Below are 25,478 nucleotides of genomic sequence, written 5' to 3'. Positions count from 1 at the left end.
CAGTTGAAAGAGTTCCTCTATTCAAATATAATTATTTGTAAATATCAATCAGGCTTTAGGAAACAGCACAGCACTATCACTGCTACAATGACATCATTATAAAAAACAGTACTGTGCCTCACTTTTTAATGATCTCTCCAAAGCGTTTGGCACAGTAGACCACACTGTTTTAAAACGCAGGCTCTTTCTCATTGGACCGTCAGAACATACGGTCGCTTGGTTTTCAAATTATTTAGAAAACAGGACGCAGTGTATTAAATACGAGGGCCTTTGTTCATAAAGGGGTGCCTCAGGGATCTGTTTTGCCCCTCTTATTTATCTTATACATCAATGATTTTGAACAACATTTCTGTGAAGCTAATATGCATTTTTATGCTGACGATACAATTATTTATTGAACAGGCTGCTAATTCCCTGCAGGAAGCTTTTGTAGCTGTGCAGAATTAACTTATTGACTTAAAACTGGTTCTCAATGCTGACAAGACGAAACCTATGCTGTTTTCCAAACAGGAAGGTGCCTCAAACTCCCGGTAGTGTCCACTCTTAAAGGGAATGTCACAGAAGTGGTGCATGAATTATATTTGTAATATTTTGGTGTTTTAATTGATGACTTTCTCACTTTTAAACCTTTCATTGATCAACAGGTGAAGAAACTAAAACTTAAAGCATGTTTACCATGCTTCTTTGAGGTTCATCACAAACTGTAGAGCCATGACAAACCACTGTGACTTGTACTCTCGGGTGGGATGGCCTTTTCTGTCCATTAGGAGACAGTGTCATTGGTACACTTTTATTTACAAGGCTCTTCTGGGACTATTGCCCGATTACATTTGTACATTGATTTCACAGAGAAGTACGAACTCTTATGCACTGAGATCCAACGATCAACTGTTGCTCTTTGTCCCTTTTGCTCGCACTGAGCTGGGGAAAAAACTTTTGTCTATGCAGACCCTTGTGCTTGGAACATGCTACAAAGAGACTGAAAGCTGACTGAATGTTTATCTTTAAAATAATTTAAATCTAAACTGAGAGCATTTATTTATTTATTTATTGATGTAGTTATCTGTAACTGTTTTACTTGATTTTTTCCTGTAATTTTAATGTGTAATGTGTGTGTAACTTTGCTGCCTCTTGACCAGGACTCCTTTGAAAAATAGTTTTTATTCTCAATGGGATTTTTTCCTGGTTAAATAAAGGTTAAATAAAATTTAAAAAACAAGCATAACATTAGAACATCTTGCAATTTTAAGAGCACAGATTTCTTGTCATAAAGAAGAAGAATCTTAAATATAGAATATTTAATTGCATTTTGATTAAATGTAGCCCTGTATAAATAAATTGTATCTGAATTTATGAATCTAAATACACATTTGGTTTAGTCTTGCCTTGGAATAAGGACATTTTAATTAAATATAGCCATGTGATGTGAAGGAAAACTTGCTTAAACTTGGACCTAATTTCTTCTATTAGGAGTCATTACATTCTTATAGTCACAAGAAAAATACTTTGTTTTAAGAATTCTAGCGGAACAAATTTTGCCTACCCCATTGGCAGATTGTTTTGCTTGAAATAAGATAAGTTGTTTCTTTTTAAGATAATTTGAACTTGTTTCAAATTAACTTGTTTAGGGGTAACCTGAGTTAACAAGAACATTTAACTTGTTTCAAAGCTGTTTTTGCAGTGTATTTTATGTGGTACTACAAAAACATGTGTATATTGTTACTGTTTGTCATGTCATTGGAACATTACATGCATGTTACTGTTTGTCATGTCATTGGAAGAAGTTAGTGGAACTGATGCAATGTTCCATGTTATCAGTAAGCCAAACTACACAGTGTCATCTGATGCAACTGTTTTTACATAGAAATAGATTTAGAAAATACATAAAAAAATATGTTTGTGTTTGACAGACCCTGGATGATCTAGAAGAGAGGGTGAAGGAAGCTGGGATTGAAATCAGCGTTCGCCAAAGCTTCCTGAGTGACCCTGCTGTGGCTGTAAAAAACCTCAAGGTACAAAGTTAACTGCTGTATATTAGATAAATCTTGTATTGGTCGGATGCAGGGACTAAAACAGTTATTTACAAAAACAAAGTCTTTATTCAAGTACTCACATCGAGAAGGCTTCAGGAAAGTATAACGTCACTTCCTGTCAATGGGAGAAGACTCAAAGAAAAAGGCTGTGCATTTGCCACTGGGGTTTTTGATAAATTTGCAGATTGACCACTGATTTGTAATCACAGCCCCAGGAGAGTTACCTGGCATCTTCGAACTGAGTTTGGTCCGGTGAGAGGCATTGATTTGCTGAAATAAGGCGAGTTGGAAGAGCCGTTAGCCTCAAGCCAACGGCCCCAACACAATTCCAAGTGGTTGCCTAGCTACGACAAGAGTTTGAAGCTGTTTTAAAGTTCTCCCGACGACACAGAGTGCTATAAGTTGACAGGCTGACACGTGAAGTTGATCTCTGAACGGCGCAAGGTACGAAATTGTTGAAAAAAACAAGTTAAAAGTGCAGCAAGTCGCTAAAGAAGCAACTGCCGTTAGCGAGCTGATACGAGAGGCCCTGACGTCAGCTCGCTGCTGCAATGTCAAAATCTAGAAGAACAATCCAAATCCTGAAACCTTCGGTGTCATCTGAATCAAATGATTCTCTAGACACAGGACACGAAAGGAAGCAAGACTTGATGCTAAAAAAAATAGTCGGTGACATCGAAAATGGAAAATTAGAACACAAAGCAGACCTGGAAAGAGTAACAAGAGAATTTAAAGAAGATCTGAGAAAAGTAACATTAGAACACAAAGATCTGAGAAGTCTGCAGGAAAATATAGAGAGTCTGCAAACTCACAATAGTAACATAAGACAGTGAAGTGAAGATTCTCCAAGAGGAAGTTATTGCAGTGGAACAGGACAACACCATTTTGAGGAATACCATAGATGAAATGGATCAGTATAAACAAATGAATGATATCATCGTGACTTTCTGCAATCAATGAACATTGAAATTGACATTAATACCATCGAAACAGGCATCCCACTGAATGGAGGAAACAACAACATCACTCCTCGTGAAACTCGTTAACAGAAAATCTAAAAAAGCACTGCTGAAACAGGGAAAGAAGCTGTAGGGTACAAATATGTAGATGAATGAGCACCTCACAAAACGTAATGCTGAAATTGCCAAGAAAGCACGCGACTTGGGAAAGCAAGGAAGAATTCAGGGAAATTGGAATGCCAACTGTAAAATGTACATCAAGCTAAAAGGAGGTCCAGAAACAACAGAACTTGTTGTCCATGACATCAAGGACCTAGACAAATATTGAAGTTGACACTGCTCTGACAATGACAATGATAATGGAGTCTGTTGGAAAACAAACACCTAAATTCAACACCTACACTACTATATTCCAAGAGACCACTAAACACGACCTACATTCAGGAGCGCATCCACCTACACTTATAGATATTATTGAAACAACATTCAAGATTGCTGAACAAGAAAATATGGAACTGAAAAACTTTTGCAACAAAGACCATAAAAAAACTGAATTTGGAGAATGATACAGATCCAGATACAACTGTTTTCTCCCACATCAGTAATAATTATTTTATTATACAGATTAACAATATAATAGCAACATTATATGTGATTTAGGGCTATATAAATAAAGATTGATTGATTGATTGATATGTGATAACAAATTGTCTATTATTTATCTTAACAGCAGAAGCTCGTACACAAATTACAACTACATTTTGAAACGATTCAACAAACCCTTCAAAGTGATCACTGTCATAGAAACATGGATTGATGATAAAAAAGGAATATACACAAGGGCATTGACCAGAATGGCGGAAGCGGGGATCGAACCTGGAACCCTCAAGTTGCTGGCACGGCCGTTCTACAAACCAAGCCACACCGACACAAACAAATTAAGTACTAGGCCAGGGGTGTCAAAGTCAAGGCCTGCGGGCCAGATCCGGCCCACAAATTAATTATCTATGATATTTGATTAGTATTAGAACCGGCCCGCAGGGCACAGCTGCCTGCTGCTGTTTTGCACGCACCAATACTCCATCAGTGTTGGCGCTAGGAATTTTCAAAATGGGGTCCCAGGGACCCCAACAAGTCATAAAAATGGGGTCCCATGGTAAATGTTTGGGGGGTCCCAAAACAAATGATAAATGTATGCATTATCTTGTTATATCTCACATTCTATATTGTGTTTTGGAAAAAGGTTGTCATAAACGTTAATTCATTAAAAAAATAAAGATAAAAATAAAATAAATGTTTATGCATATGTAAATGTATTCAGTTATAAACATTCATTCACTTTCTTCTTTCCTTCATGGATCTAAACCTTACAACTGCCGGTATTTTTTTCTATATTTTTATTGTAATATTTTCAGAATGTGTTTGTTCTATTATTGGCCAAAGTAAGACAAAGAAAACAATCTGAAGTTGTCTTTATTTTTTAGTTTTATTGCCATGATTTTAATAGTCCAGCCCGTGTGTGCACAGATTTTCCTCCATGCGGCCCCCGAGCTAAAATGAGTTTGACATCCCTGGTTTAGGCAAAGCGACGAGGCAGGCAGGAAGACATAATAGCTAGACGTGTTAATCAGTATCAAGTGCAAAAACATGAAAGAGAACACTCATGTTAAAGTACTGGAGGCCAACAAGGACAAAAATATGTAAAGCTTTCCAGTGTCGTGATTAGAGATGGGTATCATGGACATGTTAGCCAATAGCAGTGCCAAATATGTACTTTTGAAACACTGAAAGTATTCAAAAGAGAAAACATTTTTATTTCTATAACATTTTGTGACAATCAAGTTTAATACAATATTAAATCAAATATTTTATTAATATAAATATAATTACAACTAAGCTATACGACTCAGACTTCCTTTTTATTGTCATTCAAATTTGAACTTTACAGTACAGATAACAACAACATTTTGTTGCATTAGCTCATGGTAGTGCAGGATAAAAACGTAAAAAGGTGCAGATATAAATAAATACATTACTGTACAGATAAATATATTGCACTTTTGCATATGCATAACATAACATTTAGTAACATGTGATATAATCTCATTATATGCAAAGTGACATGTGTCAAGCTTTTATTTATTATATTTTTGATTATTATTGCTTACAGCTTATGAAAACTTTGAATTGAAAATTTTGGAAAATTTGGGGTCTATAAACTGTAAGCCATGATCATCAACATTCTAATAAATAAAGGCTTGACATATTTCACTTTGCATGTAATGAGTTTTGTATTTTTAGTCTTTAATCATATATTAGTTCCATGTTTGAAGTTGAATTGCTGACGTAAATGGAAATTTACGCGACAGTCAATTTTTTTGAGTTTCACCTGTATATTGACTGAGTCAAAATCTGGTGGGATGAAAACATGCAACTTTTCTTTCACTACAATTGAACTTTCACATACCGAAAAAAGGAGTGTCTACTGTGGCAAATGTATGCAACATTTTAACCACAAACTTAGTCGCTGCTTGGTGACATTCGTCTAGCGCAGGGGTAGGAACCTATGGCTCTCGAGCCAGATGTGGCTCATTCGATGACTGCATCTGGCTCTCAGATAAATCTTAGCTGACATTGCTTAATGGTGCTAAATTTCACCATGAATCAATAAAGTACTTTCTATTCTATTTAACACGATAAGTAATTAATAATTCCGCTGGTAATCACAGTGTTAAAAATAACGTTCAAAATATAAAACATTCTCATGCATTTTAATCCATCCATCCGTTTTCTACCGCATCTGTTCAAGAAGTCGCATTAATGGTAAGAAGTATTTTTTTTATTATTGGTTAGCTTCAGAATAACAATGTTATTAAAAAGAATAAGAGACTTATTGTACTCTAAAGATGTTGGTCGTACTTAAAAATGCACGCATTCAGTTGTATTCAGTGTTAAAAAATATTATATGGCTCTCACGGAAATACATTTTAAAATATTTGGCTTTCATGGCTCTCTCAGCCAAAAAGGTTCCCGACCCCTGGTCTAGCGGCAGACTAGAACTGGTGGGAGTATTGCCAGCCTCGGAGCGAGGCTGTCTCTCGCCATTTTCATCTAAATGAGAAGTCAATCATTTCAATGTAACAAATAAAAGCGCTAACATCATAGGCGGTGTTTGTTACTACCTGTTGTATTTATGTCACTACGCACGTTGTGTAATGACGCTATTCACGCCCGCCGGAATTGTTAAGAGAATTGCTTGAAAAATGGCAAGCGATTCCTAGGAATTGATTCACTGGGAACAGGTTCTGAATAACAACAGGTTTTCAATTCCCATCCCTCATAGCAACGTAGAAGCCACTTGCAAGTTGAGAGCTTTACCTACCGGCTCAGCTTACTCTTCACCACAGTGTACCGGTACAGCCACCTTATTATTGCACACTCTGGGCATATCCATCTTCAGATCTTGCGCTGCCACCTTCCCACTGTTTCGGTGGTACTTAGTAATTAAACGTTTCCACCTGGGTCAAGACCAAGCTCCCAACCCAAAGGGTGCCATCTACTCTTTTCTGGCTGAGATCTATCTCCTTCAATGATGTGGCTGTGCCTAGAATGTTTGTCAATGACAAAACAGGTGAAAAGGGGCAGCCTTGGCAGATGCTAACGTTTACAGTCAGCAGCTTCCTTCTGGCAATACGAACTAAGCTCCTGCTCACGTAGTAGCATGCCATGGTTTCTAGAACCCCCCCCCCCCCCCCCCCCCCCCCGCAAGGGACACAGTCAAAGGCGTTCCATAAAGCACATGTTGGACAAACGGCCATCCTTGCAAGGATGCAGAGCTGGTCCAATGTCCACAGCTGGGACATAAACTGCATTGCACCTCCTGTACCTGAAGATTGAATAGGGGCCGTAACCAAAGCCGCCTTAACCTAAGGGTGAGGCCTGGGCTGAGGGGCTTTTGACCCCGCCCCCCTCAAAACCTTAACAACTTTACCCCAAACTCAACACTCATCGCCCTAACCCCCTGTGCACAAAACACAGTTTGAAAAAAACAACCTGATTTTACTCAACAGAACAAGGACATCCATCCATCCATCCATTTTTCTACCGCTTATTCCCTTCGGGGTCGCGGGGGGCGCTGGAGCCTATCTCAGCTGCATCCGGGCAGAAGGACAATGCAAGAATATCATCCACATATCCTTCGCAACGGGCGCATGCACGTCTGTGTGAGCGTAACTGAAGCCAGTAGACTTCAAGACCAGTGCTGGTGATTTGGGAGACTCAAGGATTTTAACTCAGTAGTCAGCACACTGGCCTCTCACACCAGCAACCTGTGCTCACGCCTCGCTCGGAACGGTAGGAAAGAACAATGCAGCCGAGAGAAAGCGTACACAATCGCCACACGAAGCTGAGCTATCTGTGATTGACAGCTATGAACACCAATCATTGCATTCCGGCGTCAAAATCGGCGGCCCATTAGAGGATGGGGGCCCCTGGGCCACAGCCCAGGTAAACTCGTGCATTAAGGTGGCCCCGGCCGTAACTCCTCTCAAGCACTCAAAAACAGATTTTCCCTGTAGTTGAAACACTCTCCGGTCACCCTTCTTTAAAATGGGAACCACAGCCCCTGTCTACCAATCAAAAAGTCCTGTTTCTGACTTCCAATAATATCCAGGGCCTTAAGGAATTCAGTCATTAAATAACTGTATTTTTCTGTAGCTGCGGGCCAAAATTGTCCTTGTATTATGAACACCAATATTTCATTTGCTCCCAAACTTTTCTATGCCCCACTAACCCCACTATGATGTTAGCTATGCCCCACTATATTTGGTGGAGTATGTTTTTACACCCCGAACAAAAAATATGATGAAGAGCACCAATTTATAGTAACTTTAAGTAACCAAATTAAATATTAATTCGATAATATCATTATTGTTAATATCATTACTGTTACCTTTTTCGATAATGCCCAAAATTCACTGAATCTATGCCATGTAATCATTTGATCACCAAATTGTATTTTGCAGCATTCTGGCCCCCATTCAACATAAGCTAAACTATGCATAAATTAGCTTCTCTGGAATGTACTGTATGATGAGTAGAACAGAGTTGCAGATATTTTGGTGTATCATACTGCAAGAGGGCTTGCAGCTTTTATTTTAATGAAAGCAGATAAGTCCTGCTGTCACGTATGTTGACAACCAGGCTGTGGATTTTGCATCTCAGACACCCTAAGAGCTGTGCTGCACTTCTCCCGATGTCCAAAAATAGTGTTTTCCTGCCTGTACAGCCTGTCTCACTCTGCCTCCATCATCATGACAGTGATGAGAACATGTGAGCGTCAGATCAGTGAATCCGCAGCCATGTGGCTGTGGGGGTGTTTCGCTGTTTGCTTAACCTCCTCACGTGTGATCGCTGAGGCAAATGTTAGCTATGGTTGATAAATGCACTAAATCCTCATTCAAGTGTGTACGTTTTTCACAGAAAATACACTGTTATAATGGTCAGATTTATTATTAGAGGTAAGTACAGGAATAGATACTTTATACAGATATTATCTTAAATTTTCTGATCACCATTAGAATAAAACACAGGACATTTTTGACAAACAAAAATTGTGACATGAATGTTAAGTACCCTAATAGAAATCATCTAGATCAGCCCCAACATGGTATTACTTTTTCGTGATCCCATTTCGGACATTTTCTGAAAGTTTGGTAAAAATATGGCCCTAACTTCTTTAACCAACTACAGCGGAATGAAATAAACTGAATGAACCCTATCCATTGTATTTGTGTCTGCTGTCTGCAGGGCCACTAGCATACACATACACAGAAGTTGTAGCACTATAAACGTAGGGTAACATTGTAGAAATAATTTGTATCACCGCCAAAAATGTAATGACTTGTCCCTTTTACCATTTCAAATATTTTTTAAAAGTTTGATGAATATCCGCCCATAACGTTTTCAGTTAAGATGCTGACTAACAGACAAACAACTACATTACCTCCAAGCCACCATGGGACCTTAATCTTGCAAGTCAGAGAAGTCTCATTAGTCTTTTTTTTTTTTTATTGTTTGATGACCACAAAAGTCAGGAGAGCAAGACATACCCAAAACAAATAAAAATGTTCCTTCGCACCTACAAGGTAAAGGGGTATGTATATTGAAGATTAGTAACAAATTACTATAATTAATAGCTTTTTAAAAGTAATTTGCCACACACTGATCTTGAGTTCATTGATATAAGTGTTATGTAATAATTACCATAAAAGCACAAAGGCAACCAGTTGACCGCTGGACCCCAATACCACCAGACTAAATGTGACGCGTTTTCTTTAGCTAATTATCTGGTTGCTTTTGACATACTGCATTTGTGAAAATAATCTAGAAAAAAAATACTGTGTTGTCTTTATGTATCTGTAAGAGATCAGGCCAGCAGTCACTGCAATGTGTCTTTGAGTCAAAATGAAAAGAAAAAAAAAAGAAAGGGCTTGCATCACAACAAGACTCATGACCAATAAAATCCACTGGTTTACTTGCACTCAGGCTGAACATAACAAACAAATCAGTGCTCATTTTGTTGATGTCAAATTACATTAGTCAGTTAGCATGAGGGTTCTGCATCCATCCATGCACTGGAGCCATACGGGAAGCCCATAATTACCCGTCTGTGGCTTCCAGTTACTTTGTAGAAACGCCAGTGTGTTCCCAGGCCAGCTTCGAGACATTGTCCGTCTAGCATGTGGTAGGTCTACACATGGGGCCTCCACACAGCTGGGTATGCCCGGAGCATTCCCAGGCATCAGAATTAAATCTTTTATTTTTGTGTGTTTGTTTTTTACTGTTTTAATATGCGTAGTTTTACTTGATTTTAACTTATTGGTCCTCTAAAGCACTGTGTGCAACATTGTGATTTTGTAAGGTGCTATACAAATAAACCTTGATTGATTGATTGATTGATTGATTGATTGATTGAAGCCACCTCAACTGGCCTCTGGATGTGAAGGAGCAGTGCCTCTAATTCGAGTTTATCCCGGTTGACCAAGTTCCTCATAATATCTCTAAGAGTCTAACTATCTTGCAGAGGAATTTCAGCTGCTTATATTACTCTTTCGGTCATTACCCTAAAGCATTACCCAAAGCTCGTGGCCCGATCGACCAGTAAGTTGGGAGCTTCTGGCTCAGGTCTCCCTTCACTACATTGGTGAACAAACAGTATGCTACACTGTTGATGCTGCACTGATCCACCTGTCAAGCGCACATTCCAGGCTTCTCTCATTTGCATGAAGACTCTGAGATATTTGTACTCCTCCACCTGAAGCAAGACCTCTTTGCCACCCATGCAGCAGCCCTCACCACACCATAGGAGGCACCACAAGGGACACAATTAAATGTATTTTACAAGTCCACAAAGTGCATGTGGGGCATGTTAAACAAACTCACATGCACCTTGCAAGGGTGCAACCAGGACGTAAACCGTATTTCCTGTACTCTTCTCTACAGCACTCTGGATAATACTTTCCCTTAAAAAATTACAACACCCAAGCCGGTCAATCCAGAGATATTTTCCACGCAATGTTTGAAAACACTTGTCAACCAGACAGTCCCATAACATTCAGAGTCTTGAGGAATTAATGGCGAAACTCGTTCACCCTTGCCACTGAGGAATTTTACGACTACAGTAGTATCCATTCAAAAGTTCTCCTGCATGCTGAATGGCAGTTAAGTTCCAAACAAGTTAAAGCCAAGTCTTGGCTGAGTTCCAGCTGCTGGAGTGGCACATTACACCCACAGATAATACAGGTTTTAGCAAAGGCCCCATCATGGAAACAGAGGAACTTTTGAGTTGCTCCACCTGTAATTTAGATACCTCAGCCATAGTGATGAACATATCTGTGTTTGCGTCCTCAGTCTCTGCTTCCTCTACGGAAGGTCAATGGGATTGAAAAGTGTTTTCCAAGTCTCACTTCCACCGTCCTGATCATATCCCCAGTTAAACGGAACCTATTATGCAAAACTTTGTTTTTGTGTATTTGGAATCTGTGTAGGTCCCAAAAAATTTAAATCAAACCATGAGATTTTTGCAGAGATTTTTTCAACTAATATTGCCTTCTTTATACTTCCTACAAACGAGCCATTTGGAATCTTCTCAATTTGTGCCATTTTTCCGAAGTATTACGTCAGCGGATATAATAATAATAATAATAATAATAATAATAATGGATTCAATTTATATAGCGCTTTTCTAGAGACTTAAAGCGCTTCACAGAGAAGTGAGAACCCATCATTCATTCACACCTGGTGGTGGTAAGCTACATTTGTAGCCCCAGCTGCCCTGGGGTAGCTTGATGGAAGTGTGGCAGCCAGTTTGCGGCTACGGCCCCTCAGACCACCACCCATCAATCATCATTCATTCACCAGTGTGAGCGGCATTGGGGGAAAAGGTGAAGTGTCCTGCCCCTAAATATATCTCTATATCTTTTTGACGGTTTGCCAAAAAAATGTAACCGTCAACAATACTTAACTTACGTTCCATAACCTGTATAATAACCAAGCTGTTGCGACATTGTTATTGTAAGACCCAACATTGAAAAGCTCATTTGCTAGTGTAGTAACACATCGCAATGCTACGGTATTAGCAGTGGCGTGCCGTCACTAGAGGCAGGGGAGGCGGGGCCTCACCTGCCATCATGGAAAGAAAAAAAAAAGTTAAAAAAAATATATATATATTAAATTGTTATATGTATCCAGTGATTATACTAAAGTTATTTTCCATTTAACTTCACCAGTTTTAGATTATTTTTATTTTCATTTTCACATTTGCCGTTCAAATACTGAGGAGACGGTGCGGTGATCAGCAGCCAGTTGAGGCACTTGTGCCTCACCATGGATTGCGCAATGACTCGGCTAACTGCTGGCCTGCTGTGCAGTGAGACTGTATTGCTATATGAATTATATTATACATTTCCATAGTTTAGTTAGCTGAGGTATATAATGTACAGTGTATTTTGTCAACAACTGTATGTGTGTAACGTATTTTTAGTGCTGAGCGATCATTAATCTGCTGCCAAGACACACTGTGTGACGCTCGTATCATAACCCCGCCTCCTGGTGCCGGTTAACACTCCCGCCGCAGAATGCACCGCCCGACGGGAGCGCCACACCAACCAAAGCCCACACCCAAACCCTCCACGTATCAAGACCGAATCCACTCAAAAAAAGTCACTTAACAAGAAGCCAAAAAGTGCAAAAACTACAATGCTCGCGCTGCAGGAGCCGCGAACGACCACAGGGACACGACATTAGGTACACCTGCACTGCAGGTTCATATGTTTGTAAATCTGACTGTGATGATGCAGTCGTGCCTCACCAGACATTAACCTCACCGCACGCCACTGGGTATTAGCCGTAAAAGCTAACTACGGCAAGAAATAAGCTAGCTTCTGCAACAACACAAAACGTGTTTGAGTTTGTAATGCACAACACTTCGATAGAACACCAATTTGTACTGAAAAAAACATGAACAATCATATTACAGTATCTGTAAAATATTAGCCCACATTTCATGTGCTGTAGTGTACGGTGATGTGCTGCATTAATTCTGGAGTAGGAACACATTTCTTGCAGGAAGTGGGAAGTGTGCTGCTATGGAAACGGAAATAAATGCGCTGAAGGATTAGTTCCGGTTGCGCATAAAAATACCAAAATACGGTAAATATTGTACATACTACATATTGTTATGGTCGTGTCTGTCATTACATTATATATACATATATAGCATATATAATATTATATATTTTTTGAGGGTTTTAAAGGCAACAACGGTGACTCCTGTTAGCCGCGTTTTTTTATCGTCTTTAAAATCATAAAAAAAGAAAAGATGTGTTCTTGTCTGTCATAATGATTGTGCATGATAGGCAAAGTTCCAAAAAAAAGTGCAGTTCCCCTAAGAGTGACCTCGCCACACATGCCGGCCTAGTTTAATGCACAAGATTAATTAGTTCGTGGAATGGAAACCATGGCAACAGCATGACTATCACCAGTGGAGAGAAGAACTACTGCTGTGTTGGCTCCTGTGTCCCCCACATCCTGATTGTGAATCCTGTTATACTGTTCTTTTCATGTCCAGCCCCGTGGGTGACTGTTCTTTTCTTTCTCACATTCCTAAGCGTCAAGATGCCCGAATCATTGTTGGCCTCTTCTATGAGACTGAAGCCAGGAAGGTCTTTTGTGAGGTAAATGCTTGGAATATAATGTTATTGTATGGTATTTATTTAGAATGAGACTACCAGTTCATAATTAAATTAAAGTGTTCATGTATTTTGTGCCATTTGGCGGCATCTCAAATCCAATACTTCTGTCAGTACAGTTGAATACAGTGTTCACAGTGTACTTTATTCCTCAGTTCGCAAATGTTGGTAATGTAGTTAAAGTTAAAGTACCAATGATTGTCACACACACACTACGAAATTATTCTCTGCATTTGACCCATCACCCTTGATCACCCCCTGGGAGGTGAGGGGAGCAGTGGGTAGCAGCGGTGGCCGCGCCCGGGAATAATTGTTGGTGATTTAACCCCCAATTCCAACCCTTGATGCTGAGTGCCAAGCAGGGAGGTAATGGGTCCCATTTTTATAGATTTTGGTAAGACTCGGCCGGGGTTTGAACTCACAACCTACCGATCTCACTAGACACTGAGTAGTTCTGTCACATAATCGATTACTGTCATTGCGAACTTGACAAAAATGACAATCACATTATTTACCAGTTTCTTCTTCTTCAGTTTTTCCACCGATACTGGTTGTGCCTCAGCCGACGACGTTATTGTAAGTTATTCCCTCCCCATCGGTATGTATCCAAGATGTCATAAGGGTCGATAGCGGTTTCTCAAATTGTGCACTTTCATACTTACACTCACAAACGTATTTGATTACATAAGTATGCGCCATGTGTATGTTAGTAAACCGCACTCCCTGAAATCTTCAAGCTAGCCGCCGAGTTAGCTTTTAGCTCGGTGGGCAGCACACTCGCCTCTCATGCAGACGACCAGGGTTCGCGTCCCTGTGTCGAATGGGATAAAGGCAGGGGACCATCAACCGAGCTAAAAGCCTGGGCTCGCTAACACAGCAGCCATCACACTCTTAAAGTCCTCTGGGAGTGAGGTTTACTACCGAACACATGGCCCAGCCACACTGGCTGGCCTCCATTACACTCCTACTGAGAAGTACTGCTGTCAGTACCCACATGTCCGACTCAGATTACCCAAAACGGTGAATGTCGCTATGTTGACTACAAAGTGAAAGGGGAGGGACAAACTGGAAATAATGTCATCTGAGGAGCAACCGGTCGCGGTGGAAAGTTACAAACAGAAAAAAAAACATGCTGCTAATCGATTTGAGACAGCACTACACTGACAAATTGGACACAGTATACCTATTCAAGCCAGTAATGGTGGAAGTGCTGGATTTGAGACACAGCCCATTAATGCACACTCACTTTAGTGCTACAGCTGGGTACTGGCAGCGCACTGTATTTTGTCGTAATTCTCTGTATGAACACATTTAGGCACTCCAAAGACAACAGTAAGTTCGGAAATTGAGCGCAGCCACTTATTTTGCATCCCAGAATAGTTTTTTACTCCCTTTCAAGGTCACTAATATCATGTTTAATTTTTCTTACCTGAAAAGGCTGGCGACACTGGTGGACAGTTAGCTTCGGCAGACACACTCTGCATTCAAAGTAACCGCACGTTTGGTACCGCCATGTCTTTGACGGCCATGTTCTATCTATTCAGCCGATCTAGATAGCAAGCAACGGCATTAAATGAAGACACTCGCTTGATACCTATTAGGGATATTCACATACATGGGCGGTGCCCTATGTACTACATTTACTTCTGCACACAAGCCCGTGCCAACAAGCACTTTCCCTAAACTTTCAAAATATTAGTAGGCAGCAGCTATTTCCTTTCGGTTCATTCTCCTTTCGAGATTGTCTGCGTTTGTTATAAAGGTGGGTGTTAGCGATGCTAATTAGTTCCTTTGTTAGGCTAGTAATGCTGCAAATTTCAGTAACAGTACACTTATTTCTTAAATATACATATATATTATTAGAAAGATATCAAACTTTTAGACAAATGCCAGATAAAAGTTGAACAGGATGTGTAAAGATCGAACAGATAAGAATCAAGTTATTCGATTTATTAGTCAACTCTGCTCTTGTGTCTGTGTGAATGAGGATTTCCCAACAAGTGCTATTTGTCTTACCCAATCTAACACGCAAGATAAAAAAACATTTAAAGGTATTGGCCGAAAAAATTAAGATGGCCGCAAGTTTAAAGTGGCTGCCTACTTCTCTCTAGTGGACACTTTGCTGTTACCCTTGATTGGTTGCTATAGACAGGGTTGACTGTAGTTGAATGGTAGTATAAAGTCAGTGAATGTTATCACAGGACACCATTATTCCAAAATCTGTGTCATAGAACACACCTGATCAACATCTAAACAATTAATTAATGGACTAATAAGGTATTGTAAGGGCAGGCACAACAACAACAATAGAGCTCCAGCTATTATGTTTGTACGTGTAGACAATTTGTAGAAAATTAACATTGCCGTGGCTATCCTTCAAGTTGGATTTTCAACTAAATACATTTTAGGTAGAATGCACAGAATACGCACAGGAATACTCTGCAGTCCTTGTCATTTTTAAGGCCTCTGTAAAATCTGATGGGTTTTTGAAATGTTATAATAAAGTACCTTAACAATGCTTGGCATTTGAAGCAATAAAAGAGAACCCAAGGGCATATAAATTATTCTCTCAAGTGGAGATTTTGGCGGTTAGTACTGCAAAACCCAATAACATTAAAAAATATTTTTTAAATATGAATTATTTAATTGAACAGTCAAAGTGCAATCAGAATCATCTGTTATATTCAGAACATAGCATACTAAGTAAATAGACAAAGGCCCAATCGGAATACTCTGCCTTTCCCCTTGTCTTAGCCCTAAACACTTGGTTTAGCGTGTTCATGTCAATCAAGTGGCCAAGTGTTAGCCCTCAAAACAAAGTGAGCTCGGGTACCTCCCTAGATATTGAGTGCTATACTGCTAACAAATGAATCACAAGAGTATGAGTTAAAAAAATGGATGAAATAAGTTAAATAGTGGATTTCATAAAACCTAGCTCAAGCTTACATATAATAATTTCACTGCATAAAACACATTTTACATACCGTAAGATGTTGCGCCAGCATTTAGATATTTCACGGAAATCATTGTCTTCTGAACTGTCTTCTTCTTAAAGTAGAGAGGAAATAAGAAAATAAAAAGATCCCAAGCAAACATCACGTGCAACGGCATCTTGAGAGTAAACAAACATTTGTCGCATCTGCGTTACGTCACTGCGAGGGTTGATGACGTAGCGAGGCTCAAGCGACATCCAAATTCCTCGGGGCGTATTTACAACATTTCTCCATGGCACTCAATTTTCAGGGCCAAGGAGGACGGTAAAACAACGGGGGAAGGCGTAAGAGGGAGAATTCGGATTCGGCTCAATCCAAATCTGGAGGTAACCGAGCTCGTTTCGAGGGCCCTTACCTGACGGAGTAATTGCACACCACTTGATTGACGTGAACATGCAAAACTAAGTGTTTAGGGCTAAGACAAGGGGAAAGGGAGAGTATAAAATCTACTGCCCAGCTTGTGTCGCCCTCCCCTAAATAGAAATTAATTCCCATCACAGTTGCGCATGAGTCATATGCTGTCCCTCCCACTGAAGCTCTGTCCCTCTGCAGGTCTACAAGGAAAAGCTGTATGGAAAGAAATACGTGTGGTTCCTCATTGGCTGGTACGCAGACAACTGGTTTAAAATTAAGGACCCTTCCATCAACTGTACAGTGGAGCAAATGGCAGAAGCTGTGGAAGGTCATGTGACCACTGAGATCGTCATGCTCAATCCAGAAACTGTGCGAGGAGCTTCCAACCTGGTAAGAGTTATCATATTGTTGCAGCTGAAAAGGGGTGCGTTGCATAATTATCATTATGTGATAAAACCAAAATAATACAACAAATTCTAATCATGATTTTTTGTTAAATCATTTCTTATTCCGACCACAATGATACAAATATTGTAAATGTTAGGTTCTTTCGGACGTTTGTAAGGCTGCACTTGAAAAAGGTAAGCGATTTGTGGAGGACGCTTGATCAACTTAACTCTCGTAAATCTTCTTGAGTTCATGTCACACTATGGTTGACCCGATACCAATATTTTGGTACCGGTATTGGTACCAAAATATATTTCGATACTTCTCTAAATAAAGGGGACCACAAAAAATGCATTATCGGCTTTATTTTGACAAAAAATCTTACAGTACATTAAACATGTTTCTTATTGCAATCGAAGAACAATTTTGGCCTGAAATAAAATAGTAAACATACTAGACAACTTTTTTTTAATAGTAAGCAAGCAAAAAAAGGCTCCTAATTAGTCTGCTGAAGTATGCAGTAACATATTGTGTCATTTCTCATTCTATTATTTTGTCAAAATTGTAAAGGACAAGCTGTAAAAATGGATTATGAATCCACTTGTTAATTTGCTGTTAATATTTGGTTATTTTCCGTTTCAACATGTTCGATCTACACTTCTGTTAACATGTAATAATCACTTATTCTTTTGTTCTTTGGATACTTTACTTTAGTTTTGGATGATACCACAAATTTAGATATCGATCCAATACCAATTACCTTAATTTCCGGACTATAAGCCGCACCTGACTATAAGCCGCACCAGCTAAATTTAGGGGAAAATACAGATTGCTCCATATATAAGCCGCACCCGACTATAAGCCGCAGGGTTTTGATGTGTAATTACCGCACTATATAGGGGTTCCTGCTACCACGGAGGGGATTGTCGGGACAGAGATGACTGTTTGGGAACGCAAAGCGTCCCATTTATTAACAATAAATCTTTCAATCATTCAATCAAACTTTCACATCTTTGACATGGCGAACAGCATTCGTGCAGAGTACAAATAATACAACGGTGCAAAGTAATACAATGTGCTCGCCTGTACGTTATCAAAATAACCAGCCTACCGGTATATGAAAAGTCAGTCTTTAATCATTGTTTCATTGTCTTCCTCCTGCGTACTAAAACCACCGAAATCCTCTTCGTCTGTGTCGGAGAAGAACAGGCCGTAAATAAGCCGCACTGTTGTATAAGCCGCATGGACCAGAACGAGGGGAAAAAGTAGCGGCTTATAGTCCGGAAATTACGGTAGTTACAGGATCATACATTTGTCATAATTTAAGACCTCATGTGTCCAGGGACATATTTCCTGAGTTTGTAAACAATATATGAATTTTTAAAAAAGGAAAAAAGATTTTGTGACGGTAAAAAATATTGATGTAATCGTAGTATCGACTAGATACGCTATTGTACTTGGTATCATTACAGTGGATGTCAGGTATAGATCCAACCATGGCATATGTTTACGTTCAGGCGCGTTAGCTTTTGTTATGGGTGTTGCCGGTGAGCTGTGGTATCCTCTTACGGTGTGTAGTGAAGCATGTTTAGCTATTACTCGTCCTGCAGGGATGATACTTTTAAGAAACATACTTTATTCGTCGCCATGGAGGCGAGGATTAGTGATTTAGAAGTAGCTAAAACACTGCAGACTCCAGATGGATGTTAGCTGCTAACCATGTCTTAAAGCACCTCTTCCTGAGGGCGTTTCAGTGTTATAGCTTCACCTTTATCGTCCGTTTTTAGACTAAAATGCGTCCATTCTCCCTTTTCTGTCTATACACTGTCTGCTTGTAAGTGCTCCGTGATCGTGTGCTGCCAAACACGGTCCTCTGCTCGTAAACCCAGCAATGTCATGACATGACGGCGCGCCGTCATGCCCGTTAAAAAAAAAAAAGGGACAAAAAATGGGAACAGGTACTTTTCAATCAGAGTATAGTACAATTTTTTATTCATTAGTACAGTGATACTATACTAGTACCGGTATACCGTATAACCCTATGTCACACCTTAACTATTTACAAGAGCTGGTCAGGTTAGGTTGATAGCCTTCAAATCAAAGAGTTGTTTTTTCCTTATTTGAGTGAGTACAATGACTTGCCTTCGGTTATTTTCTTTCATGGGAGATAGTCCTTGCAGTTCCCTAGAATTTCAACAATGGTTGTTTGTCTTCCATACTTGTTTTTTTGTCTTTTACTATCTTCTCGTCAATGCTGTCTATGAGCAATGCTTTCATGACTTCAACTCATCCATGTGAGATTCCTAATCTTTCTTCATTCTGTAGTAGTCTCTGTTGCTGCCATAGAAAATGGATAGACAAGTTGCTCTGATCATTACAGATAATTGATTGTCAGTGTAGCTACATAGTCTTCCACCATGTGCACATAACTCGTTATCGAGCGAATATTCTATTTACAGACCAAACCGCTGAGATCAAAAGTAAAATTTTAGGTAACTTATCCATCACAACAACAAAACAGCATAATATGAAACAATATAAACCAGGGACCGGATGCACTGGAAATAGATAAATATTAAGTAAAGTCGTGCATCGTTTATTGCTAATAAGTGATTCAAAACCCAGCCGCAATAAGCGAACGTCCACGAAGTAGGAGTTCTTATTCATAATTTGAATACAGTGGAATCACGATTTACGAACTTAAGTGGGTTGGTAAATAGAAATATTTGTAAATGGAAGCACATTTTTCTATAAGAAACAATGTAAATATCAATAATGGGATCCAGCCTCGACAAATGTCCATATTTTAGTAAAAGTGTGTGCACTTTGAACACAGTAGTTGCCAACTCGTTGATCTGGATTGACAAGTCGATCTTTTGGTACTCAAGTCCCACATAAATATTAGAAAAATCAATGCATTATGACGTCAGTGCACTTCCCACCCGGAGTGACCAACAGGCACATAAATGTGCGTTGCATGACATCCATAATACAAAAGTAAATCATTGAGCTTTCACAGCACATTAAGGCGGACTGTTGCCACACATCAAACCTTTTCCAGCATATAACATCGAACAACTCTCCTCTCAAACACGATCAAGATGGTTCTCTTGGGACAGGAGGTTAACAAGCCAGAGAGAGTTTGTGAACATTGCTCCAAAAGTACGGCTTTTTGTGCCATCTGCGGCCTGTCACCCGTTTGTCATTGGCCCTTAAACACTGCGTACACAAAATAAACAAAGCAACAAAAAAAAGGGTGAAAATTGGAAAAACGGCAAAAGACAAAATGACAGACAAAATGTTGACATTGACTAATGATGATAATAACACATCATATATTGGTTCATGACTGAGACCAGGGATCTTGAGCTTGAAAGGTTGGTGACCACTGTAGTACTGTTTATCAAATAAACATAATGAAGGAGTGACGGATCAACTATCTCTTTAATAACAAAGCCAAAACAACAACAACTACTGTATAGTCTAGACTATAAACTGCACCGGCATATAAACCGCCCCCACTAAATTCTAAAAGAAAACGTTTTATTTTCATATATTACCTGCACTGGACTATAATCCTCAGGTACAGTATGTACCGGTACGTTGTGAAATGATAAATTAATATAGGTTGATTTTGTAAATGTTTATTTAAATACCTTAATTGTTTTAACTGGTGTCTGTAACACAACAGTTGATCAAACAAAACAGAAAAGTCATTGATATCTTATATGAGATGAAAAAGAATGGTTTCCTTTTTTAATAAGGCTCAGTTATCAGCATTATTCTACGTGGTACTTTTTAAAATACTGTGAGTTTGAACAGTTTCTTAAAGTGAATAATTTTAGTATATTGTTTGATTTATTTGCTTAATCCTGTCCATAATATAGCCGTTAGGAAAGAAAAATCCATAGATTAGCCACAACTTTGTATAATGCGCCGGGTTCAAAGCTCGGGAAAAAAGAAAAAAGTAGCAGTTTATAGTCCGGAATATACGATAGCTGAACTGTCCTTCTACTTACACAGCCGCCCTGCTTACACACAGACACACTGTGACTAGCCCTGTTGTGCACTCACTGTTTGAAATCACAAAATTCCTTGAAGGGGAACTGCACTTTTTTTTTTTTTTTTTGCTTATCGTTTACAATCATTATTAGAGACAAGAAAACATGTCTTTTTTAATAGGATTTTAAAGATGATTAAAAAAACGCTTGGAAAAGGTGGCTAATGGAAATCACCGTTGTAGCCTTCGAAGCCCTTCAAAACAATTTCAAAACCCTTAGTCAACATTTTTTATACACACTGCAAGTAGCTATATAATGTAGTAACAGAAACGTTCGTAATATGAAATGTAGAATATTTGCCGAATTTTGTAATTTTAAGCTTACCTGAACTCATTTTCTTAGCGCATGTATTTCTGTTTCCATAGCAGCACACTTCCGACTTCCGGCAACAAATGTTTGTTCGTATTTCCGGAGACAAACGCGAGTGTTTTCTAATCATGGCAGACTTGGTAATAAACAATTAAGATGACTATTTTTGGACAAATGAGGATTCATAACCTTATCTTTTTGAAGTTGAATATACAGTACAGGCCCAAAGTTTGGACACACCTTATCATTTCAATGCGTTTTCTTTATTTTCATGACTATTTGTAGATTGTCACTGAAGGCATCAAAACTATGACACCTGTGAAGTGAAAACCCTTTCAGGTGACTACCTCTTGAAGACTACCTCATCGAGAGAATGCCAAGAGTGTGCCAAACAGTAATCAGAGAAAAGAGTGGCTATTTTGAAGAAACTAGAATATAAAACATGTTTTTAGTTATTTCACCTTATTTTGTTAAGTACATAACTCCACATCTGTTCATTCATAGTTTTGATGCCTTCAGTGACAATCTACAATGTAAATAGTCATGAAAATAAGGAAAACCCATTGAATGAGAAGGTGTGTCCAAACGTTTGTCCTGTACTGTATGGAGGATGAGCTGCTGCTTAAAGAAACAAACAGAGGGTAAAACATTGAAGCAGACAGACGCCAAGAGAGTGAGGTTGACGTGACTTTGACACTGTAAATGTGGAACTTGGAGTTATTCTATTTCGACATAAATGGCGTGCTTACCCAAAATAAACCGGAGAAAACGTCCCGGCCAGCTGGAACAAACGCATAACTGTCCATCAACTCTAGTACATACGCTGTCGTTTATGTATGAGCGAGCCAAAACAAATTTGAACTTTTTACTATAATTGTCTATATTTGGTCCACAAATTCATCATACTTTGCCATGCAGCGTGGACAGCGTCTCCAAGAGGTTGTCCAGTTTGCAATTTAGTCCAAAACCACAAAAGTCTGAGTAGCCTCAGCTCATTTGCAGCAGCTTTTGAGGTACCTTAAATGGCTGCCAGCATCTTCCAATTGGCCAAAATGGCCAAGGGATGCCACCTTTGAACTTTTCTTCAAGTTCTTTTTTTGAGTTTCACATTTTTTCTTACCTTCTTTATCGAAGAGGAGGCACAAAACTTTCTGGTGAGTTATTTGGCAAAAAAGCACAGAGACTGAGTCACTAACATGTAGGATTGTTTTTCTTTTTCGTTTGGGTTCTCAATTTGGCACAATAATACACTGTCAAACAAAGTTTGTTATGCACAATGTTTGGCCAGACGATAGCAGTTATATAAAAACTGGGGCAAAATTTGGGCAAAGAAAAAAGTTTCACTGTATTGATGTTTTGAAAAGAAAGGATTTTGTAATGGAGGACATTTGTCACGACACTCAACCCCGTTAGTCAAATCCCTTTAAAGCCTTCAAAAAAACCGACTTGCTACTTTCTGAGCATTTTCCACAAGCTCTTTCCAAGCTACATTTTAGGAATCAACCATCTGGCATGTCGAAGTTCTGTTCTCCTTCAGACTATGAAATGAAGGCTATAACGGTCTTTTTTTTCAATAATGGGCTTTTAGAAGTGCTGAACCATCTGTATGTGGAAATTTAACAACTGAATTTGTTGCGTTTCGGAAGGGTGTGAGGAAATGCATTGGTATTAAATGATAGCAAAAAAAAAGACGTTTTGATTTACTATGTTCGGAGACTTCAGAAAGGAAGCAGACTAAAGTCAATTGTGATATTTGTGTGTGGCGACTAGCGGCCTTATAAAATCTTGTTTTTGTCATTGTTGTAGTGTTTTCCTGTGTAGTGATCTGAGACAATAAAGCATAATAACACACAAGATATACACATCAGTGGCTTCCCATGTGTGTACAAAGCCAATGCATGGATCATTACTTCTCCAGCTGCATGCCGCCTTTGTTTTCTCTAGTGTAATGACATTCTCACAGTGAGAAATGGTCCTAAGATATGACTTTTTGGTTGTATGTTGTTTTTTTTCATTCAGGCAGCTGGATTGCTCATGAATCGTGTACGCCATGGGTGTTTTCTACATAATCTGCATACATAATAGGTTGCTAATGGAGCTTTAATTTAAAAGGTCCTGAGAGGCTTGCTTGACATATCCAATATGTAAATAAGGTTTGTATCTGTGGGTTATCTTGAGACTGATATAAAGTGGAAATGATAATGGTTAGATTAGAATGAAATGTAATAGAGTGCTTGATTGTCACCAAACAAGAGAACATGACTGTATTACAGGAGGCTTCTCTGTTATAGTAGAAGGGAATCATTTGGCCCCAATTGTCGCGATTTACCTGACACATGAAACGTGACAAATTGGGGGGTTGCACTATCAACGTTAGCCGCCAGATAACAGTACAGTGCTGAATATCTAAAATTGTGTTTTGTGGCATTGCTAATATATATTTCTTGTATTTTTATTTTTTATTTATTTAATTTGTATTGACATCCAGCATCAGACATTCATTACATCATATTTGCATACATCATACATCTATTGTCTGCCCTAAATGTCAAAATATTTTTTTTGTTTATATCCCAACGATGCCACCCCCGCCCCCACCTCAAAATAGAGAAAAACAGCAAAAAAACAAAAACAAAACAAACAAGAGTAATACTAATATTAGCAAATAAATCAATAAAAGTAATTATAATTATAATACTAATACAAAAAAAAGAATATAAACAAATAGTAAAAAAAAAAACATAAAAAAAACCTATAGGTATATAGGGTTTAAAAAATGTTTTTTTATTTCTTCTAAACTTGAATACCGATGCGCTCTATAGCCCGGAACGCACAGTAAATTTCAGTATGAACAGCAGTGCAAGAGTAGAAAAACAGTGTAAGCTAATGGGACAGTTTCCATATCCTAATGGCCCACGGTTAAAAACTGTTTTTTTTAACTCTGTCTGTGTGTTTATAGTTGTTGTGAAAGAGAATGCTTTAAATAAATATTAATGTTCTGCGGTTTTTTTACCTTTGCAAAAGTTGAACCCCGTAAGAACCGACCAAAAAATCTGGTCTTACTTGTTAGCAATAGGTAATGGCAAAAAATCCGTCTTACTTTTTTTCAAACCATGGGGACGAAGAAAGTGAGTGAGAATGACAGTGCTGAGAAGAAGTTGTGTATGATATTCATTTAATTGAAGAAATAAGTCATTAAACAACATGACCGAGCGTGAATCAATTTGAACTAGCTAGCTAACTAGCTCTGCTATTCTGTATCATACGGAAGCAGAAGCAGCCAATTATACCTGCCAAGGTCATTAAAATACGATTTAATCTACGGACATTTATCCATAAAAGTATGAAGAAGCTGCTCATGGTGTGATTGATGGTTAAGCAGTTTGAAAGAGATACTGTTGAAGTAATGTTCAAGGTAATTGCTGTACATTAGTATTACATTACTTTATAAAACTACTGTAGCAGCTTGTAGTACAATGTATTGTACTGTTTTTAATACAATATTTCTTATCTAAAAGTTTGTTTTTCTTTTTAAAGGCATGTCTCATCCTAAAACCATGATATTTTGGGGGGGAAATAAAAAGATTTTAATTCATTTCAATGAGCAACGCTGTTTCGTAATACAAGTGGCCTAGTGGTTAGTGGTTCAAACCCCGGCCGAGTCATACCAAAGACCATAAAAATGGGACACATTACCTCCCTGCTTGGCACTCAGCATCAAGGGTTGGAATTGGGGGTTAAATCACCAAAAATTACTGCTCACTGCTCCCCTCACCTCCCAGGGGGTGAGGGTGATGGGTCAAATGCAGAGGATAATCTCACCACACCTAGTGTGTGTGTGACAATCATTGGTACTTTAACTTTAACTTTAAAGTACGAGCTATGTCACAGCAACAATTAAACTCATATCCAGAAGTACAACTGTACTTTCTCAGACACTTGTGCACCAACATCTTCCCTCCAGGACCCCCTACTATCCACACCACCCCAACGTTTTGAAAGCGTGCAGCGATCGGTTTTCTAATGCTCATTTTCAAGCGAGGGGCACATGCCCTTCAAATTATGCACGGCCCTATTAACTTTGTCCACTCCCCAGCACTTCTCCGCACATGTTGGCCAATCGTTGTAATTT

General features: G+C 38.9%; 1 protein-coding gene across 1 annotated transcript in view; it reads left to right on the top strand.

The window, feature by feature from the left end:
- Positions 1 to 24,314, top strand: part of LOC133656401 (gamma-aminobutyric acid type B receptor subunit 1-like) — a 501,080-nt gene extending 476,766 nt beyond the window's left edge. The window contains exons 10-13 of the mRNA XM_062057486.1: positions 1,911 to 2,012; positions 13,162 to 13,227; positions 16,788 to 16,979; positions 24,306 to 24,314. Coding sequence (XP_061913470.1) covers positions 1,911 to 2,012; positions 13,162 to 13,227; positions 16,788 to 16,979; positions 24,306 to 24,314 — 369 coding nt within the window. The remainder of the gene's footprint in view (positions 1 to 1,910; positions 2,013 to 13,161; positions 13,228 to 16,787; positions 16,980 to 24,305) is intronic.
- Positions 24,315 to 25,478: the final 1,164 nt, after the last annotated feature.

This window comes from Entelurus aequoreus, linkage group LG08 (genome assembly GCF_033978785.1).
Source record: "Entelurus aequoreus isolate RoL-2023_Sb linkage group LG08, RoL_Eaeq_v1.1, whole genome shotgun sequence".
NCBI classification, from domain to species: domain Eukaryota; kingdom Metazoa; phylum Chordata; class Actinopteri; order Syngnathiformes; family Syngnathidae; genus Entelurus; species Entelurus aequoreus.
This window is presented reverse-complemented; position numbering and strand designations above follow the sequence as displayed.